General features: G+C 43.8%; 1 protein-coding gene across 7 annotated transcripts in view; it reads left to right on the plus strand.

Moving 5' to 3' along the window:
• The window catches only part of samd4a (sterile alpha motif domain containing 4A), a 72543-nt gene that overhangs the window by 35928 nt on the left and 16285 nt on the right, over positions 1-20330 (plus strand). For 2 of the 7 annotated variants that reach the window (XM_084062046.1, XM_084062045.1), the window contains exons 3-7: positions 4155-4736; positions 9353-9646; positions 12588-12721; positions 14957-15043; positions 19854-20109. In XM_084062046.1, the coding sequence (XP_083918172.1) occupies positions 4155-4736; positions 9353-9646; positions 12588-12721; positions 14957-15043; positions 19854-20109 (1353 nt within the window). The remainder of the gene's footprint in view (positions 1-4154; positions 4737-9352; positions 9647-12587; positions 12722-14956; positions 15044-19853; positions 20110-20330) is intronic. The other 5 variants (XM_084062048.1, XM_084062047.1, XM_084062049.1 and 2 more) reach the window with 5 other exon arrangements.

A 20330-nucleotide genomic window follows, 5' to 3' on the forward strand; every position in this document is an offset into this window, starting at 1 on the left:
ATTTGAAATCTGAACGTTTATGTACATGTGAGAGTTGGCAATCTAAACAAAAAGAAATCCGCGAAAACCCAGGGGCAACTGGCACCATGACGCTTGTGTATACAAGCGTCATGTGAACCATGGCTACATGAATGCATGTCATTTCAACATCCTGAGGACCTCTAACACTTAGTATTGTTCACACCTCTTCTTGCATGGATTGAAAAGACAAGAGATGTTCTGCTCCGAGACTGCAGAGCAAATCCAATAGAAATGTTTACCTTTTTAGCGCGGGGTGGGAGGGGTGTTACACGAGCACACAACTGCTGCTCTGAAACCGTGGGTGACAGCAAGACATATCAGTTTAAGACCGCAGACCGAGTCCATTACGTCCAATAATTTATATTCTCTCTCTGTGTGTACTGTGTGTACTGTGTGTACCGTAACGTGATGTTCGTTGTCTTCGTGCCATGATTTGTTTGTAGGCCATAACAACTAAGCACTCCTTCTGTCCACCTGGCATGTCCTGTCTCAGAAGGTTTAGTAGGCTGCTTAAGCAGAAATGTGAGTTTGGCTGATCAGTGGAACCTGGTCAATTCCTCTGTCCTGTAACCCTTTGCCTCCTCGCGCAGAGGCGCGAGTGGAGGACGCAAAGATGGAAGTTAGGTTTCAGTTCGCCCACTGCACATGCGTGACGCCTACTGACCAAAAGGTGGGGCAAAGAAAGAATAAAAATGTAACACAATTGCACACAAAGTAGACGATCCGAAGGCCAGACCCATGATCGATTTTCTTGTGCAAAATCCGGAGGCAATTGGACTGTGGTCTGCTAGGAGATAGGAGAAGAGTATAATGCACGCACACAACATTCTCCAATAGGCTCTATGCACAGCAGCCATATTGTGAAGAAATTCACAGATGTTGCCAATGATACTAATGAAGGCTCTGTTCCATTCTGGTCAAACAGAGTCAGGGTGCTGATATTGTGCATGTTGGCTCACTGTAAACAGTCTGCAACACCAGTGGGTCTAAAATTGGGGCCCAGGGACCCTCATGGTTCCTTGAGGGGGTTCCAAATGGGCCCTTACGGGTGTGTAACTCTGAGAGTGTACAAATGGAACCACATGGACCCGTAAGGGTCCATTTGGTTCCATTTGTACACTCTCGGAGTTATGGGGGTCTGGGAAATTAAAAAATCTGAGAACCACTGTGCTACACTAAATGGAACAGAGCCTTCATTAGTATCATTGGTAACACCTGTGAAGGAAGTGATAATATGGCTGCTGTGCATAGAGCCTATTGTATGGTAAGATATGAAAGTCCCCTCATCAGAGTTGATGGGTTTGCTTTATGGTTTGCTGTCTTGTACGACATCATTGTTGCTCTTGCTTCTCCACTGCAAACACGGATTAGATGGTATACGTATGCCTGTATGGATTCAGTACTGTGACATTGGTGTATCATTGGATGGTGAGAGCAACCAATCTATTTCTTGGTCTCACCTCTTACGGTTGGATTTAGAGACAAGGCCCTCGCAGCTGAATTAGTACACACTGACAGCTATGGTCACTGTAGCGGCATGACCGCAGGGGTCACATGCAAGTAGGCACACACACACACACACAAATACAACCGTGGCTCCTCAACAGGAAGTGCGGCCTGGCTGCGTCCTGTTACATCTATATTTGTGTCCCCATCCAAAACCGTTGCCCTGACCTGGAGGTATCTATAGCTGCTGGTCCAAGCTGATAGGAATAAACTCCTCCATAAGGCGCACCACACACTGGTACAACAATAGCGGCTCTATGACCTCCTGCTTATGTAAAGAGTGGAACCATAAAGCTCAGCTCCCATTTACTGACTCTACAGGAGGAGGAACTGAGGGATAGAATAGAAGTGTGATGAGGATGATGATGCGGTACGCTCTTGTGTCACACTGGCATCCTCTTTCTTTAACTCTTTAAGACCGGGAACGCATCTGTGTGTCATTTTTAGATTTCGTCGGGCTATTCACAAATAGCAGATATACAAGCTCATAGCATCATAAGATTTTAGTCGACTAAATCTACAGTTGATTTAGTCGACTAAAATGTATTCTGGAGGGGCCTTGATGGTGGCGTAAAGGCTGATTTTACACTTGGTTGCATGCTGAAAATAGCCTAACATTTTAGTCTAGTTTTTATTTGTTGACGAAATTGTCAATATATTTAGTCTTAGTTTTAGTCATCATTAGTTAGTTTTAGTTTTTATTTTGTTTGTATTTCGTTTTCGTCAGTGAAAAAAGGTAGTCGACACATTTTTTCCGTCATAGTTTTAGTCTATGAAATCAACACTGCCTTATCGGGACATAACTTGGACGCCGCTGAGTCGGCTCAAGCGGACTTCGCAACGTTCGGCACGGCGACTCGCTCACCTGAGCTCGCTCGGCGGTGCCGGCGGTTGTTGGGAAAATAGTGGTGGTCGGAGGGATTCTATCCTGAGAGGTTGGGATTGGCAGTCTAATGATTAACGAGGCACGCCACCAAGACAGATGCTACAGTAGAGTTTGGGGCCGTATTTTTTTTTTTTTGTTATCAATTGTTTTTATTATGTCAAAAGTACAATCACATTTTAAATGAATACATTTTTAACAACAAAAACAAGATACAAACAACTTAAAACAGAAACCATAATAATAAAAATAAACCCACCCACCCCTCCCCGGACCAACAATGTCCCAAAATGTAAGGATCAAACACTATGCATATACCTGTGCAATGTCATAACACTGTTATACAACATTTAAACCAAGTCTTTAATCTTATCTGCAACGTTAGACCACATATCAATGTTTTTCTCATTTGCTCCATGTAACCTTGCCGTTGACAACTCCAAATAAACAATATCTAAAAAAGTTAAAGCCCATTGGCGAAAAGTTAGAGTATGAGGAGGTTTCCACCTTGTAGCTACCATTTTCTTTGCAGCTGTTAAGCCAGCAAAGAAGATGCGCTTATGTGTGCAGTTCAGTTGTAGCCGGGACACATCATTTAATATAAATACCGCTGGAGAAGGTGTAATATTAGCTCCCAAAAGTAATGACAATTTAGCAGCAACCATACTCCAAAAATAGTTAACATTTGGACATTCCCAAACCATATGAAAAAAGGTACCAATAACATTTGGATTACAAAATGTGCAGTGAGTTTGGGGCCGTATTTGAATGTGACCCCGCCACCTTCGCCCAGTTTGGGGGCGGTGTCCTTGTTGTCTCGTTCTTGCATTCAGCCAATCGCAAGGCAGGCAGGACAGGGCTTGGCAGAATCTAGTTACCATTAAATGATAAGATACCTCTGTTTGGATTGTCCCTCACTGTAAAATGTCCGCGTCACATTTCTCTGAACTGTGTTAATTTCATTTGAACAAAAATGTTACAAAATTGCAAGTCTGACTGAATAGATTGGTTTGAATATAATTTCCTGTTTCATGTCAAGGTAAAGATTGTTCCATCACAGCACGTATGAATGATTCATTTGATCTCAGCAGAGAGTGTGTTTCTCAGCACCAACCACCGCTGGTGCAAAGAGAGAAAGAAAGAGGTGCCGTCTCGGTCTTTAAATTAAGTTTTACGACATACACTATTTTATATAAAAATAATATTTTTTCGAAAATCGATACATTTGAATGATTCGAATATGTGTTTTTTTTTTAAAGGAATATTCGAACGAAATTTTGTGGCCAATTTTTTACAGCTCTGCATTGTATGGATACACAAACGTACACAAAAAAGCAGATTCTGACAATAGTATCTGTATATGGTACTTTTATTTTATTTTGACCTACTGTCTTTGATTCCTCTCATGTTACACTGATATTGGTTGACTTATAGATTTCTGTGGCGCTGGAGAACCTCCGTCAAGTGTAATATAGTATAACATGAATACTGTGCAACCATTTCACTCTCCCTAAAAGAAGCGATATAAGCTGATCCCAAGTCAGCGCTGGGGGTACACGCGTGTCCAGACGCATATGTGTCAAGCTCTACACCAACGACAGTAACACTGGGGGTCTGTGTTCTCTACAGCATTGGGTTTGGTAAAGCTAAATGATGACTTACAGTTATATGATAGGCTTAATATTTCTCCTCTCCTTCCCCTCCCTTCATTTCTCTCTCTCTCTCTCTCCCTCAATCTCTCCAGTGGTGATCAGCCAGTGGCAAGGCGAGTCGAAGGAGCGCGTCATCTCGCTGGTCCTCACCCACCTCCCGCTGCTCAAGCCGGGCAACGTGGAGGCCAAGGGGGAGTACATGCGTCTGCTGCCCCGCATCCTCGCGCACACCATCGAGCACGGCCGTCACCTGGAGGAGTCGCGCCAGCTGCTGTCCTACGCCCTCATCCACCCGGCCACGTCCCTGGAGGACCGCTCCGCCTTGGCCCTCTGGCTCAACCACCTGGAGGAGAGGGCGGCGGCGCGGGGCGACTCCCTGGAGAGACCGCCCCTCCACTCGCACCACCAGTCCACTCCCCCGTCCACCCTCTCCTCCTCGGGCTCCTCGTCCTCCAACACCTCCTCGTCGGGAAACCTCTATCCGTTGCACCACCACCAGCGCTACGGCTCCGACGACCGCCTCAACGGGTGGCAGGGCTCCCGGGACTCGGGGCTGGGCGGAGGCTGGCACCAGCAACAGCAGGGCTGTGAGAATGGACACCTAGCGCTCTACCCGTCCTCCTCCATGCCCTCCACCATTAACACGGTCGGCATCGGTGGAGGTAGCAATACCAGTGAGTACACCACTCTCCTCCTGCCGATTTCAGTGCTATGCATTTGAACTCTCCTACTGAGAGAGATAATCTATCTATCTATACATTCACAGAATCTCTGTTTGTGTGTGTCTGCCTGTCCCGGGCATATCTCGGGCACCGTCTGACCAATAGACCTCAAACTTGGAGTGTGTGTCCCAGATGACCTGGGGGTGGGCAGTACCGGGTGTAAATTGGACCAACGGTTTCTGAGAACCGGAGAAACACGAATGTCTGCATCTGTCCCCCCCCCCCCCGAATCTTCATGTGTTTGGGGGGGTGTAGACACCCGCATCCCTGATTGGTTGAGCGGTTGAGCGTCATGTTTGTGCCGCTTTGCTAATATAAGTGTAAGCGTGCACAATAGAACTCCATTTAAGCTGCAGTGAATTATTTTAAGCCTTATATGCTGTGTATTACACGCACAGAGGTACTAGAAAGGGTGACATGCAACACAAGTCATGAGCCAGGATTCAAACCTATATGACTTGGTGACTGTGCCTATGTTGTGTGTATGCAAATTTTCTCAGCCACCGGCACCTGCAAATTTTCTCAGCCACCGGCACCTGCAGTGTATCATTGCTTTTTTTTCAGGTCCCGGAAATAGGTTGACATGGGATTTTATCCCGGACCCACCAGATACAAGGACAACATAAACATTGTACTTTACATTTAGGTTACCGGTATCCTACTATATGTTTTTCTCCTCAGTGGGTTGAGCCGGGAAAGCCTATACGTTGTTATACCTTTAAAACTGGGAAAGTATATGTGTCATTTGAGATGTTGCTATATAGCAACAGGAATGTATTCTTAATTCTTGGAATAAAAAATTGAAGTTTTTCTGAAAGCGCTTAAAAAACGGTTACAGTTCCCCAGGCTATGGGATCTGCTCTGTTGTCACGGTTACGGTCCCAGCCAGTGGGTGGACTTAGCTTTGGGGCTACAGAGTATGCACATTTACACAGAGAAGAACGGCAACAATACAGTGTACAGACAGCGCTAAATTAATAAACTTTGATTTAGGAGCCGTGTCCACACAATGCATTTTATGAGTGGGGGAGCGCTTTGGTTATCATGTCCGTAGCGCTCGCACAGAGCGTTTATTCACAAGCACAATGTTCACATGAACGTTGCATTATTTGCACAAATAGCTTAGCTGCCTGAAACAATGTAAGCACGGACTTCTCATGGTTGTGGTAAACGGCTTACGACTCAACGTCAGCTAAATGACCGGGTTGTTGTTACACACAGCCTTGATCAAATGAGCAGCCTCCTCTCCTAAAGTTTAACTAAGCATATGTACACAGCGCATAACCCAAAGTCTGCAAATACTTTGAGTGCGCACATTTCTGGGTATGGACTAGTTATTACTATTACTATTTTATTTTGTATTACTAGACCGGTACCCTACTCGGAAATTATGCAAGTTGGGTATGCACGCCCCAACCCTGATCTTTAACCCAGGGGTCTTCAACGTTTTCAGGCCAAGGACCCCTTGGCTGAGAGTGAGATAAAGCAGGGACCCCCATTATATATTGTATAGAATATTTATTTTTTCATGGATTTCATAGGCAGCTTCATAGACTTGTTGCACAGCACTATCATGTTGGATTCATGTTGATGTGTATTTCCAGACATTTAACCATGCACTTAAACAATACTTAGTATACCTGACCTTTCACTCTGTACTTAGCCTGCTCTTTTCCCCCCCATACTAAACCATTTTGCCGAAAATAGCAGATCTGCGTTGTGTGCTTGTAGATCTGCTATTTTTGGCTAAAGTTCTCCTCAGAATAGGGATGCTTGCTTGAAGTGGTTAATGTAAAAATCACACAAAGATTTGGCGGACCCCCTGTAGTAATTATGAGGACCCCCTAGGGGTCCCGGACCCCCTGTTGAAGACCTCTGCTTTAACCCATATGCGCTTATGCTCTTGCAAGGTGTGAGTACAAACGAAAGTTTGTTTCGGTTAAAATTACAACTTTATTAGCCATGCACAGCAGATGTGTGACACATTGCCCGTGGACGAGTTTCAGCTCGCTTCAGTATACAGTCATACTATTGAATAGACAATTACTCGGTTACTCATAACCCAGTCATGGTTGTCACACTGTGGTCATACCAAATACACCCCCAACACACCCACACAGAGTAACTGGAGAAGACGCGCCGTGGAAGGTAGAAGGTGTGTGTGTGTGTGTGTGTGTGTGTGTGTGTGTGTGTGTGTGTGTGTGTGTGTGTGTGTGTGTGTGTGTGTGTGTGTGTGTGTGTGTGTGTGTGTGTGTGTGTGTGTGTGTGTGTGTGTGTGTGTGTGTGTGTGTGTGTGTGTGTGGTGTGCGCACTGTATTTATACACACATACAACTGCAGGGAGACAAGGGTCTGTTGAAATTGAAGATAACTATGGTTGCAGCAGGATATTTACAGACAAGAATGCGAGGGCTATGTTTTTTTCTTGCTGGGAGATGAAGGAAACAGCTGAGGGTTTATAAATAAAGACACATTTAAAGCCCTTCGCTCACGGCTCCAAGCAAGATCCTCCTTATTCTGGACTGTCAGCAACTTCAGTCCCCACACACAAAAGACATGAGGATTTCACAACCGGCAAACTAGTTGCTCTTTGTCGCTGCCACTACTAGCATCTGCTAACACGCTGATCAGTCATTATGAACCACTTTTGCTTTTCTTTATTTTTTACTGCACACAGAGACATTGAACCAATGGATGGTTCATCCAGATCACTTATTGGCATGATAATACTCGTGAGACAGAAAATAAATGAAATGGGGGGGGGGGGGGGGGGGCATCTTTTGCATACATTATTTTCAAATATGAAAATACAGTATATATTTGCTGCATCCAGTAGTATTATCCAGAATTATCCTCAATTTAAATCAAATTCCATCGATTCAGATCATAGTCTGTTACAGGCAGCACGCTGTTGTTGAATAAAAGTGGGAATGGTGTTGATACATTTTAAGTAGTATCAAATGCCTTTGATGAGTGAGTGCTTGTATCAGCTGTTTGTACATTGAAGACAGTCACCACTTTGAAGGTGATATTATTCCTGGAGTATTTTTTTCAGCAATCTTATTACCTAGAGATCAGCCTCCAGTGCCCTGAACCCCCTTTCCGTTCATACACTGTGTTCGTCTGGCTGTGCTAGTAGGTATACACATCAGTGTAATTGTCTGAGCTCATCAACCTGTGTATGCTATGGTGGGAATGCTCATCCCCATCGCGTCGCCCTGTTTACCCCGCCCAGCACTCGCCTCTATCCCAAACCACAGCAGAACATACCACCCATCCCTTCCCATGTAAGGCTGCCTTTGTGGCGCACTGTATTTAGGGAAAATGGCTAATATTTAGGGACTGGAACTTGTAATGTTAGCTGGGCACCTATTTTAAACGGGGGCCGTGAAGTCCTATACATAGCGTCAGTAAGTGGTCCACATATAGGAAGGAGGAGACGGAGTGAGAGAGAGAGACTGGTGGCAGTTTACACCGGCAGAGTGGACACACATAAAGCTCCCTTCTCCTCTCCATCTTTGATTCTGTTTACCTCCCTCTCGCTGCTTCTGGAATATTCCATGATTCCAGGGCGGCTTCTGTCGGGTGCTATAGAAAGGCCTACCTGTTGTGTGTGTTTGTGTGTGAAGTTGTAGTTTTTTTTTGACTGACCCATGCACACAACCCAACTTCAGCGTTGGGTTTTCCAACCCCACAAACTCAAACAGGAAAAGGTTTGGTTTGGTTTGACCCCAAGAGCTCTCTGTCATAAAAGCAATTATCAAGTAAAAGAGAGCAAAAGGGAGCGACAGAGATGGAGATATGAGAGAAAGACAGACAACCTTATTGTAGGGATGAATGACTGATGGCTTCTTTATACTTTGTCATATGATTTTCAGCCAACCATGTTGAAAATCTTTTATATATATATATAATTTTATTATATTTATTTCTGCCACGTGATACGTTTGTACGACAGAGTATGAATTGTGTTTAAGGCTTCCCTGTGGTTTCTGTGGTTTAGAGGTTTCATACCTTGAATATGTACAAAAAAGAAATGTGCAAAGTGAAATCTTTAATGAAACAATTCTGGAAGATATCCAGTTGTGAGTCTGGAATGTAACCAGCCAAGCACCTGGAGCATTTTTTTAAATTCTGCGTTTAGAATAAAGATATCTAAAATCCAATTCGTCTTGAGCAGGAGGAGTTGTTATTGTCCACAGGTAGGAATTGCTTTCATGGCCATTTACTGTAGTATGACGTCTGCATGTTTCAGGAAAGTTATTCATCCATCAAATTAGTCTGATGGTGACGGGATACGGGTAATGGGGGGGTCCCCCATTACTATTAAAAGCAAAAAATAAGAACAATCATGAATCAACTGTTGTCAGCTCAATGTACAGTAGAGTTGTACCAAGCCTGAGTCTTCTCCCTCTAAAACAGTCTGTTTTTTTACAGTGAGTGAACACCAGTTTCCCTTTATATCACTGATGATTATGTGATTGTAGTTATATCATTTGTTTCCCCTCAAAAGAGCCCCTAACTAACAGTTGTGGCCTGCCTCTGTTGACTTTTGCTGTTGTCCTGCAGTTCTGTCGAGTGGCGGAGGCAGCCAGCAGCACAGTCCCTTGAAGCGCTCCGTGTCCCTCACCCCGCCCATGAGTGGCCCCAGCAGTCAGCCCCTGGGCCACGTCTGGCTGTCCCAAGAGGACCTACGGGCCCCCCGGGGCCCCGCCCTGGACCACGCACCCCTCTCCCCCCAGAGTAGCATCGCTTCGTCGGGCAGTGGAGGCAGTGAGCATCTGGAGGAGGCTGGTCTAGGAGGAGGGCATCGCAGTGCATTTCATGAGGAGGGCAGCGGCATGAGGGGTGCGTTGGAAAGATGTAGGCAGATAGTCACTGTCATATTAATAATGATCACTGTGATGCTTCCTTGTTGGGGGGGGATGGGGAGGGTCACCAACCATTACCTTTACCTGTCGTTTTGGGCTGGTTACCGAAATTCGATACCTTTATGGCACTGAACTGCCTCGATACCATCGAGTACCGCAAAATGTCATGTCATTTGGTACCAAATTTTGATACCTATAGCCTAATTTACATTCCGTAGTACAACGGTGTCACGTGCCTAAAATAACCGATTTACAAGCTAACAACGCATTCGCATTCGCATCACTAGCCGTTGTTAGCTCGTAGATCTGTTCTTTTCACGAGACATGCAGGAACAACACTATGCTGTACACCCAGAGTCAGGGCTCATGTGTGTGTTGTTGTATTGAGAGGGTGGACTACAGTGTGCGTCGCATAATGTGTATTAATAGATTGCAAAAGTATGGGTTCATTTTATCAGGCTCGATGCCAATAGTGCACAATGCAATATGCATTATGGAAAAAGCCATCACTGCCAAGACCGGCAACACAATTTGATGAAACACTTCAACGTACATTTAAGAGCAGAATATTGCTTCATGTTTGAGGAGGACAGACAGAACTGTACACATAAACTTTCCCCATAGATTGCTAAATAAATACTTCCAGGTTGTGCATAAAATCCACCTCTTTCATCTCCAACCAAACACAAAACCTTCACGGCATTTGTCCCCATGAGATTTGAGTATGTTTTCATCCACTGTGTTCGCAAATGGAAAGGGTGGGGCTCTGAGACTGGGGAGTGTTCTTTTAATACATCCATGGTGGGTTATTCTGTTCTTTCTACTCATTCAAGACTACATATTTATACTTTTTGCTGAACAGGGCAATTAGTTCATTAAACCTTCGGCACATGAGTTAATAAATACTTGTCCAGCCTGCGTACTATAGGCGCAACCACAAAAAGAGCCGTGCTTCAAAGTTCCTAAACAACAATATTTCCTATTGTTACAGTGGGGAGAGCAGTACTGCAGCAAAAACTGATTTTATTTTGTCTGCTTCTCAAAAGTACTGTATTCTGCGTGAAAGTATTAATAAGTTATAAGATGTTGTTAAATGTCACATTTTGTTGACAAAAGTTTTAAACAAGCAATTTATTTTAACAAAGTCACAGCAATGCTTGCTAGTGAGGCAGCAAGTCTGTCAGCAGATGCTGTTTGTATATTATCGTGCTTATCCTGAGTGATGTTCAATTACATTTTTTAAACAGTTAATAGTTAATATATAATGTACTGTAATGTATATTTATATTTGTTAAAATCTATTTTATAAAATTGGTATTGGAAAAGAATATCGTTCAGGAACCAGTATCCAAAGTATTGATATTGGTACTGGTATTGAACATTTTTAACGATACCCAGCCCCGGCCCTACCTGTCGGATGTGACTTTTTTTTTTTTGCACATTCAAACCATCAGTTTTCTTTATGCCATAAGCATAAGAAACCTAAATTAAAGTCAGGCCCAGAACAAGAACTTAAAACAACAACAACCTCCAAGCATCAAATGTGGTTGTGCGTCTGCTGTTGGCAAACTACACTTATTTATAAACTGTTAGCTTGTCACTTTTTCATTTACAAGTTTCAGAATTATATTTCCCCACCAACTTAAGAAACAATGTTTACAAATCATGAAATGTAATGTCATTAACTCCAGCAACAGCTGGCAAAGAATCGTTAGAGCAGGTCACAGTCAGAGAGACAGAGAGACACATGACAGGTCAGTGGTGTGGGCGAACCTGATTCTACAGCTGTGTGCTGTGTGTGTCGTGGAGGCAGCCAGCCAGAGAGCTGTGAGAAGTGGTTTATCCAGCCAGGAAGCAGAGGGGACCACGCTGACCTCAGGAGCCCCCATTCTGGGCCTTGTGCTGTCTGCACAGAGAGCTGAACCTTTTTATGTTTACTCTCTCATTTTCCTCTACTTATAGAATTGCTCGAGGCGTGTTCTACAGTACATTTTGTCTGCCAGCTGCTGAAAACAGCCATTCATTCATAGTTGCAGCCACAAAGTGAGGCGCACACTTTGGGCTTATACTCTCCTTTGGTTGAAGTAAGAGAGGATAACAAGGCTACTTTAGGGCAAACAGAAGACCTTTATCACCCATGGTGACAAAAAAAGACAACAACTAGTAAACTAAATTCAGAAACTTCAAAGGGTCCTGAATGGACAGTTCAACTTTGTCTCCTAGACCGTTCCTGTCATCCACCTGCCTTTACAACAACACAGTGTGGTCTGAACCCTTGTTGTAAGCATTCATACAGTATTACACTTTGGCCTTGCTAAGCAGGTTTTGCTTTCAATGCGACGTGAGTCAGACCCTGATTTGATTTGTTTGTTTGCCATAAATTCGCTTGCACAATGTTGGCAGGAACTTCAGTTAGAACCCATGAGCGAAACAGTCCGCTGAACCAGTGCCTTGCTTTACCCCAAACTGCATTTTACCGCAAAGATGTACCAGCTACAGTAAGCATTTCCAATAAACTGTGTCAAATTGAACATGTGACATCACTAAGCATTACCTTGGATGTCCGAGTTGGTCTACTCGTGAGCACTAGACTTTGAGAATGCAGGCATATTGCTGCAGAGTAGTCATATCATTGTTGAAGGTTCAAGAGTTTCTATTGTTGGTTTGTTTGAACAATTTAGATGATTGGTGAAAAACTAATGTTGTCGCTGAACTTTCATGTCTTAATGAACTAAAGACAAGGTCAGTTAAAGTTGTGTGTGTTTGTGTGTGTGTGTGTGTGTGTGTGTGTGTGTGTGTGTGTGTGTGTGTGTGTGTGTGTGTGTGTGTGTGTGTGTGTGTGTGTGTGTGTGTGTGTGTGTGTGTGTGTGTGTGTGTGTGTGTGTGTGTGTGTGTGTGCGTGTGTGCGTGTGTGCATGTGGCCTGCCCCACAGATGTCCCTGCGTGGCTAAAGAGCCTCCGTCTCCATAAATACGCTGCTCTCTTCTCCACCATGACCTACGATGAGATGATGTCACTGACTGAACAGCAGCTGGAGTCACAGGTCTGTAGACATAAAACATTCATGGTGAGGACACTGCCTTACTGAGTTTGTGCATCTCAATGATTTCCTGTGATGCTGTATGTGTGAATTAAAAAACGAACCAATATCAGAATGCTCTAATGGCACCAACATTAGGAAATATTTGTACATTTTGATACGTTAATAGCCGTGCATGAAAGCTGCTGTACAAATAGCGTTAGTAACTGTCAACATCAAAGGTAGGGTAAGTGATATTTTTGGGTTAAAACAAAAAGTATTTGGTTAAAAGGTTAAAGCACTATATTCTGATAGTAATCATTGCTATAGAGTGTTTGTTCAGTAACAGGAGTGTCCCCGTCTCTCCAGCTCTTTAATACACAGAAAATACATTTTCCGGTAGGTGTCAAAATCTCAGCCAATCAGGAGAAAGTACCCATTTTTAAGCTTCATTTTTATAGTGTTCCAGTTCCAATTTTGCCTGCTCATTTCTTAGTGTCATCACTTCCAATTTCACTTGTTTAATCTATATCCCGATTGAGTTCTCTATCCTGATTGGATAAAATTGGAAATGAAACTGAAACTGAAACGAAAATGCATTTTCTGTTTTATAAAGAGCTGGAGAGACAAGGAGACTCCTTTTACTGAACAAACACTATAGCAATGAGTACTATCAGAATATAGAGCTATTTAACACTTATTTTAACCAAAGAAAATCACTTACCCTACCTTTAAGGATGTAACGATATTGTTGTTATAATGATGACGGCGATAACAAACATGTGTCCATATTATCGTGGGACTATGACGGCATCTACAGTAGGTATTCAGGCTGAGGTCGTTTTTTGTTTGAACATCAGCAGAGTACTGTTGAGAGTGAAACAGCCTGGTTCGCGAGGCTAGCAGTGGAGGGACCTTGTGTTCACAGCGATTTATATTAAGTGTGTAGATAATTTGAGCAGATTCACTGGTCTCTGCAACATCGCATCTGTAAGAAACCTTGGCAGATGTTTTGAAGATCAGCAAAACTGCACAAAATATCTGCCACGGATGATCGCTATGAACATAGGCTAGAGACTGAGACATGCTGACGCACGGTAAGCGCGTTGTGTCATTTCCTGTTTGAGTTTACTGTCGGTACTCGACTATATAAGTTGAGTATAATAAATGCTCATTATTTTATCTCCCCTCTTGCTGATTGCGTTAGTCGTTTATTTAGCTAAACGACTAACCCATTGTTTTTGTCTGTCTGGCTGAATGACGCAGCCTAGCCATTTATAGCAACTTAGCTTATTATCTTATGTTATTATTATATTATGGTGTTGTGAGTATTTGGTATCGTTACATCCCTAGTTAACATTATCACTAGGATGAAGCACACTTTCCAAATTATACTTCAATATATGTATGTAGTATTGTCTAAAGATGTTAAACTAAAAAATCCGTACAGATACATTTCATCCATATTGAAGTATACAAAATGCAGTCAAAAGTAATCAACGATTGTCAATATCATGCAATCATGAAACCTGTCAATTAATTCAAACGTTTTATCTGGCCAGTCAAGGTCTTGTTGACCTTGTCCTCAATGCCACACCATTACACAAAGGGTTAATAACCAGAATGTTGTGCAAACCATCTCCCCATCCATCAGACTCACAGAGGAATAATACAATCACAGAGGCCATTACAAACCTTGACCAAAGATATGATACAGATAAGTACAATGAGACATTTAGAAAAGTATTTAAAAAAACATCAGTAATCATAATTACAGTATTAAGCATTAAAAAAATCACACCCAGTGTGAAGTGGGCGGTGTGGTCACAGTGGTCATCACAGTGGTCATCACAGTGATGGAAGTGATTCACTTAAAAAAAAACATAGAAGTGTTTTTTTTAAGTGCATAGTCCTATTTATAGGGCTATGCACATGTGTCATGTGTTTCTAGCCAATCACAGTCCTGAATAGAGTCATGGTGGCCAATCACGGTGCAGGGTTAGGGGGGTACAATGGTGGCCAATCACAGCGCAGGGTTGGGGGGTGCGGTGTCGATGTCCAAACCTCACATATAGAAAAATCAGGATTATCGTTATTTAGGCATTGCCATGTAGCCTTTCCCCAACACTACAGAACAACCAGTAGGACTGCAAGGATGAGCAGCACTGTGTTCAGACAATATTCCTGTATTCTAAGAACCATCAATACTACAGTAGGACTGAAAAGAATGGTTGAAGGACTTCTCCACACAAAATACATTTGAAACTGTTTTTCCTCCAACAGAATGTCACCAAAGGGGCGAGACACAAGATAGTCATCAGCATTCAGAAGCTCAAAGAGAGACAGAACCTACTGCGCTGCTTGGAAAAGGTCAGTGTGTGTGTGTGTGTGTAGATCTCTCTCTCCTCAACCCTGTACAGGAAGCCTGCTATTAGCTATGGTTACTACCATGAAATAAGCCCCTGTGCCTTGCCTGCTGTCTTCTGTTCCTCCCAAAGCTTGTATACGGCCCTGAAGAAACCTTGTAGAATTCATGACCTGTTCTTTTTTTTTATGGCATGGCTCTATTAGGAGGCAGAGCCATCCAGAAGAGGGTCTGTGTGTCTGTGCTAATCTCGCAAACCGCTGGACCGACCAGCATCAAAGTTCTTATGGTCACTGCCAGTAGGCCACATAATGAAAAAAAAAACACACATTTGGAGTCATACGTTATAGATATGACTGATGTCACAGGCTGGCCACATGAAGTCAGAGAGCCACATTGGAGTCATGCTGTTCCCATGTGGATCCCGAGATCCTTATGATTCTCTTTTTTGTGTGTATGAGTTAAATCTCAAACACAAGCCAGGCTTTCTTTCTAGTGAAGAGTGGACCGTGTTTCCTGTGTGTGTGTGTGTGTGTGTGTGTGTGTGTGTGTGTGTGTGTGTGTGTGTGTGTGTGTGTGTGTGTGTGTGTGTGTGTGTGTGTGTGTGTGTGTGTGTGTGTGTGTGACTGCCTGCCTGTGTCGTGTGGGGGTGTGTGGCACAGTCTTAGTAAGTGTTACTCTTCTGAGACGGCGACAACCAAGGGAACACCTAATCCAGGAAGGAGTGTTTTTGGCTGCGGCATTGCAACCGTGGTCACCGACCCCACCCACCTGACCACACGCAGCCCCTCTGACGCTATAGCTCTATCTGCCCAGACTCTGACAATGGCATCCAAGGGCACGCCACAGGAGGGTCTACTTGTACCCGCTAAATTCAGGCCTAACCTTTTCACCAAAGGCTTTGGGCTAAAATTTGTTAGCGAGTCATTCGTTGGGCCTGGGGAAATGGGACACCTGTTGGCTTGGTATTTTGGGTTTTACACACGACACGCCTGAAAGGCACCGGGCCGGGTAAGTGGTGTTGGGAATCGGGATGAGAGCAATTGGGGGGGGGGGGGGGTGCAGCAATACGCAAGCAAGAAACAAATTATTTATTTTTGGGATCACATTATCTCTCTCTCTCTCGCTCTCTCTCTCTCTCTCCTGTCCAGATATATTATTCGGCTCGTCAGTGATAGGTGGTAGAACTGTCCAGAATGATTCCCTTCGCGTACAGTGATCATATTAGCACTCCACAGCAGGCTGCTGAGCCAATAATACCTCTTCATACCTCATCTCTCTGCTAATGGCCTGGGGAAAGGATGTCAGGATTCAGACATAGTATTCAGCACTTTCTTGGAATTTGCCGTTTCATGGTTGGAATAAACAAAACAAAGAAATGATGTGCACTTGAATACAAAAACAAAACCTAACAAATTGCTTTAAATCATGCAGGGGGAAAACTGCCTCAAAGAACTTTAGTTTGTTTATTTACCACAAAAATATACAGATCGCTACAACTTCACTGCTACTGCTACCGTATCACAGGCAAGCGGATGTACAGTACATATTCGGGTTAGAAAATGTTGTCCATTGTCAGATCAACCTATTATCACTCTGTGAGATTGCTGGTGGCCGATGCTATGCTATAATGTTCTGTTTATAGGAATACTGTAATGAATGATTGGGCATCTTTGCTTTCCCAGTTCATTGTTTACTTGTTTTATTGGTGTTTGGTCACTTATGGAGTGTATTATGCATTATCTCCACTGAATGATCTGTATGACGTCTGCTGTGGATGGTGTGAAGTGTACATTGGTTGGAATGATTGGAATGCCACCCACAGCCTGTACTTAGGTGTGACTAATCACCCTGATTGTCAGAGGCTGTTCATAGGTTCATAGGTTCAGTATTTGTAGTGCGCCCCCCATCCAGTTATTACACTGGCCCGGGGCGCAGTCCGGAGAAAGAGAAAAACAAAGGACAAGACAAAGAAGACTAGACTAGGACAACATGAACTCAGTCACACTGTCAGTCTGTCACTGTCACATCAGGAGGGAGTAGAAACTAAACTCACACAACAAACCCACAAAACAAAACAGGAGTCTCTACAGTGAAAAGATGGGTCTTAACCCATTCAATCCTGGAACGCATCTACATATGTCTTCTAAATCCGATCAGGTTTCTGAAACACTTATGTTGCTATAATCAGTGGTGCTCAAACTTTTTCATGTCAAGGACCACACAAAATGATATGTATTTGGCCACAGACCCTCATCTCAAAATATTTTGCACAAATTTTCATGATTTTTGAATAGCCAAAGTATAGAATAATGGCTATAGCTAAAATCTAAAATGACACCGATGCGTTCCCGGGTTGAATGGGTTAAGCATGTTTTTAAAAGTCCCTAGGGTGGGGGCAGCTTCGATCCTCAAAGGGAGTTTGTTCCACATCTTCGGTGCCAACACAGCAAAGGCACGATCACATGTCCGTACTGTGCTTCAAATACAGTTTACAGTTTACAGTTTAGGCATTTTAATCCAGAGCGATTTACAGTAAGCAAGGACACAAGATAAAACATCATAATACACATAATACATCAAATGCATAAAAAATAGTAATCTAATAATAAAATACATAAGTAAACCAATAATCTAATAATAACTAATACATACGTAAACCAAGAACCTATCGTCAGCCTACATTGAAACTATACACACTATAGGATGCCAGGCCAACAATGACCTGGCATCTGTCTACATCACATAATATGCTATCTAAATTACATTTTAGCCTTTGCATAATCCTGCAAGGTCGTCAAGCCTAGGGCAAATACAACTGACTGTCAGATCTGAGTGACCTGGAGCTTAGATTGGTCTAAGAGTTCAACAATATATGCAGGAGCAAGACCATTACAGGCTTTGAACACAAACAAAATAATCTTTGATGTCACTATACGCTCCACTGGGAGCCAATGGAGAAAGACAAGGACTAGACAGGGGCGGCAGTAGCGGAGGAGGTAGAGCGGCCGCTTGGGAGCCGGAAGGTTCCCAGTTCGATCCCGGGCTCCCCCGGAGTTAGTGTCGATGTGTCCTTGAGCAAGGCGCTGAACCCCTAATTGCTCCCGATGAGCAGGTTGGTGCCTGGCATGGTTTCCTCCGCCATTGGTGTGTAAATGGGTGAATGTAATGCACAATCATTGTAGAGCGCATTGGATAAATGCACCATTTACCATTTACAAGGACTGGTGAGATATGCTCTATTAGCTTGGTGCCTGTCACAAGTTTGGCAGCAGCCTTTTGGATCAGCTGCAGACGTTTGAGAGTCCCATCAGAGAGTCCAGCATAGAGGACGTTGCAGTAGTCCAGCCTTGAGAAGATTAAGATTGATAGAAGCAGGACTGTACCACTGATGTCACTTGTCTGTCGAATTTGAGCTCTGAATCGAAAATAACTCCCAAGTTTTGGCGTGGGGTTTGACCAAGGGGGCCAAGTTTCCCATGTCACTGGTGATCCGGCAGACTATGTTGGTGGACCCACAGGGGACAATCACACTCTTGCTATCATTCAGCTGGAGGAAGTTCTGAGTCATCCACTCCGTGATGTCATAAAGGCAGTCTCTAAGGCAGTCCAACCCAGTGTGGTCATTGGCCTTCTGTGGGAGATACAGTTGTGTGTCATCCGCCTAACTGTGGAACAAAATGCCATGGCGTTCACCTGAGGGGGAGCATGTACAGTATAGAGAAAATAGTATGGCCCCCAGGATTGAACCCTGGGGGACCCCACAGGTGATATTTGCTTGGCGAGAGGAGCTGGCGGCTATGTTCACCGGCGTGAATGTTCTATTGTTGAGGTAGGAATGAAACCAGGACCAAGCAGTGTTTGTGATACCAACCCCCTGCTGTGGCGGTCAACGAAGTATGTAGGGTTTAACTATGGGTTGGTTAAACACAATCTGCACTCCAACAGCTGTTAATGTGTTGACATGCAAATGTGTGTGTAAAGCACAATACATGCTCCTTTTTTTTGTGAAGTGAGATAACTACATTTTGATTCAGAACTTCCTTTTGGACACTCTCTGAACTAGTATCTGAAATGGATCTTTTCCAAAAACAGATGTCGGAAGGAACATGTATTGACCTTAAGTTGGTGGTTTGAGAGTCCTTTACCGGCTCTTGCAAAGCTTGCAAATCACTGTCCTGCGTGATGTCCATGGGCTCACCTTTTGTGTCTGGTTTAAACCAAAATATTCCTGAATAGGCGATGTCACATTTTTCTTTGACACCAACTCTGTTATTTATCTTGTGTAATGGAGCTAACAAGCTAATGAGCTTACCTAACCATAAGGTGGACCAGCCATTGTCATTTATTGACAATGTCAGCCGCTCATAAAGAGATAATGTTGTAGATACGTTGGTCGCTGAGCTTCTCCCGAGTCAACACCCTTAATCGTTGCTCATCCGTTCAATTGTTGATGACGATGTCATTGCCAATCGGCACAACACTTTTATATCATTGTGATGTATCCTTGTCCATCAAATATCAATATCCAAAGCAAATGACTCGGGTGGAGTGATATTGGAAACAGTTTTTCCTTCAAGATGATGATGCCAAACAAAGCTTTAGCCCAGAATGTTGCTTTCCCCATCACCTCATACAGACCGTGACTTGTGCACGCTAATGACTCAGCTAGTTAGAGTTCATACAATACATCCAACAAACCATGACCTCATGTCTTTCTCTCCACTGTTACAGCAAAGCAGAAACGCCAACACTCAAAAAAGAAAGGTTGACATGACAATTCTGTTCTTTTTACTCTCTTCCTGTCTACCCCAGGACGTGCTGGAGGGTGGGAACTTGCGTGCACCCCTACAGGAGCTCCATCAGATGATCCTGACACCCATCAAGGCTTTCAGCGGTGGAGAGGAGTCCTCTCCACAGCGCTCCCTGCTCGGCTCTGAGGGCAAGAGTGTCGCGCCTGGCTCCCACCTAACTGGAGGGGGAGGTGGCGGAGGAGGCGAAGGTGAGCCCGGAACCAGCCTCATCGCAGAGGGAGACCTCCCTGGCCAGTTCACACGTGTCATGGGTAAAGGTAAGCAAGCCAGCAGCCTGGATCCAGCATCCTTAGTTGGCTGGAGAACCAGTGGTTTGAACTGTATTCATGATCAGTTCAGATCAGTGTCATTCAGTTTTGTTGTTGTTGTTGTAGAATATTTTCAAGGCCTCATGGACTCTTTTCACACCCTAGTCCTCTCATCCATAATGACAGGATAGGGCCAATGATTGAAAACAAACACATCTTGTGATTTATTC

The sequence above is a fragment of the Gymnoscopelus microlampas genome (assembly GCF_963454915.1).
Source record: "Gymnoscopelus microlampas genome assembly, chromosome: 1".
In the NCBI taxonomy this organism is placed as follows: domain Eukaryota; kingdom Metazoa; phylum Chordata; class Actinopteri; order Myctophiformes; family Myctophidae; genus Gymnoscopelus; species Gymnoscopelus microlampas.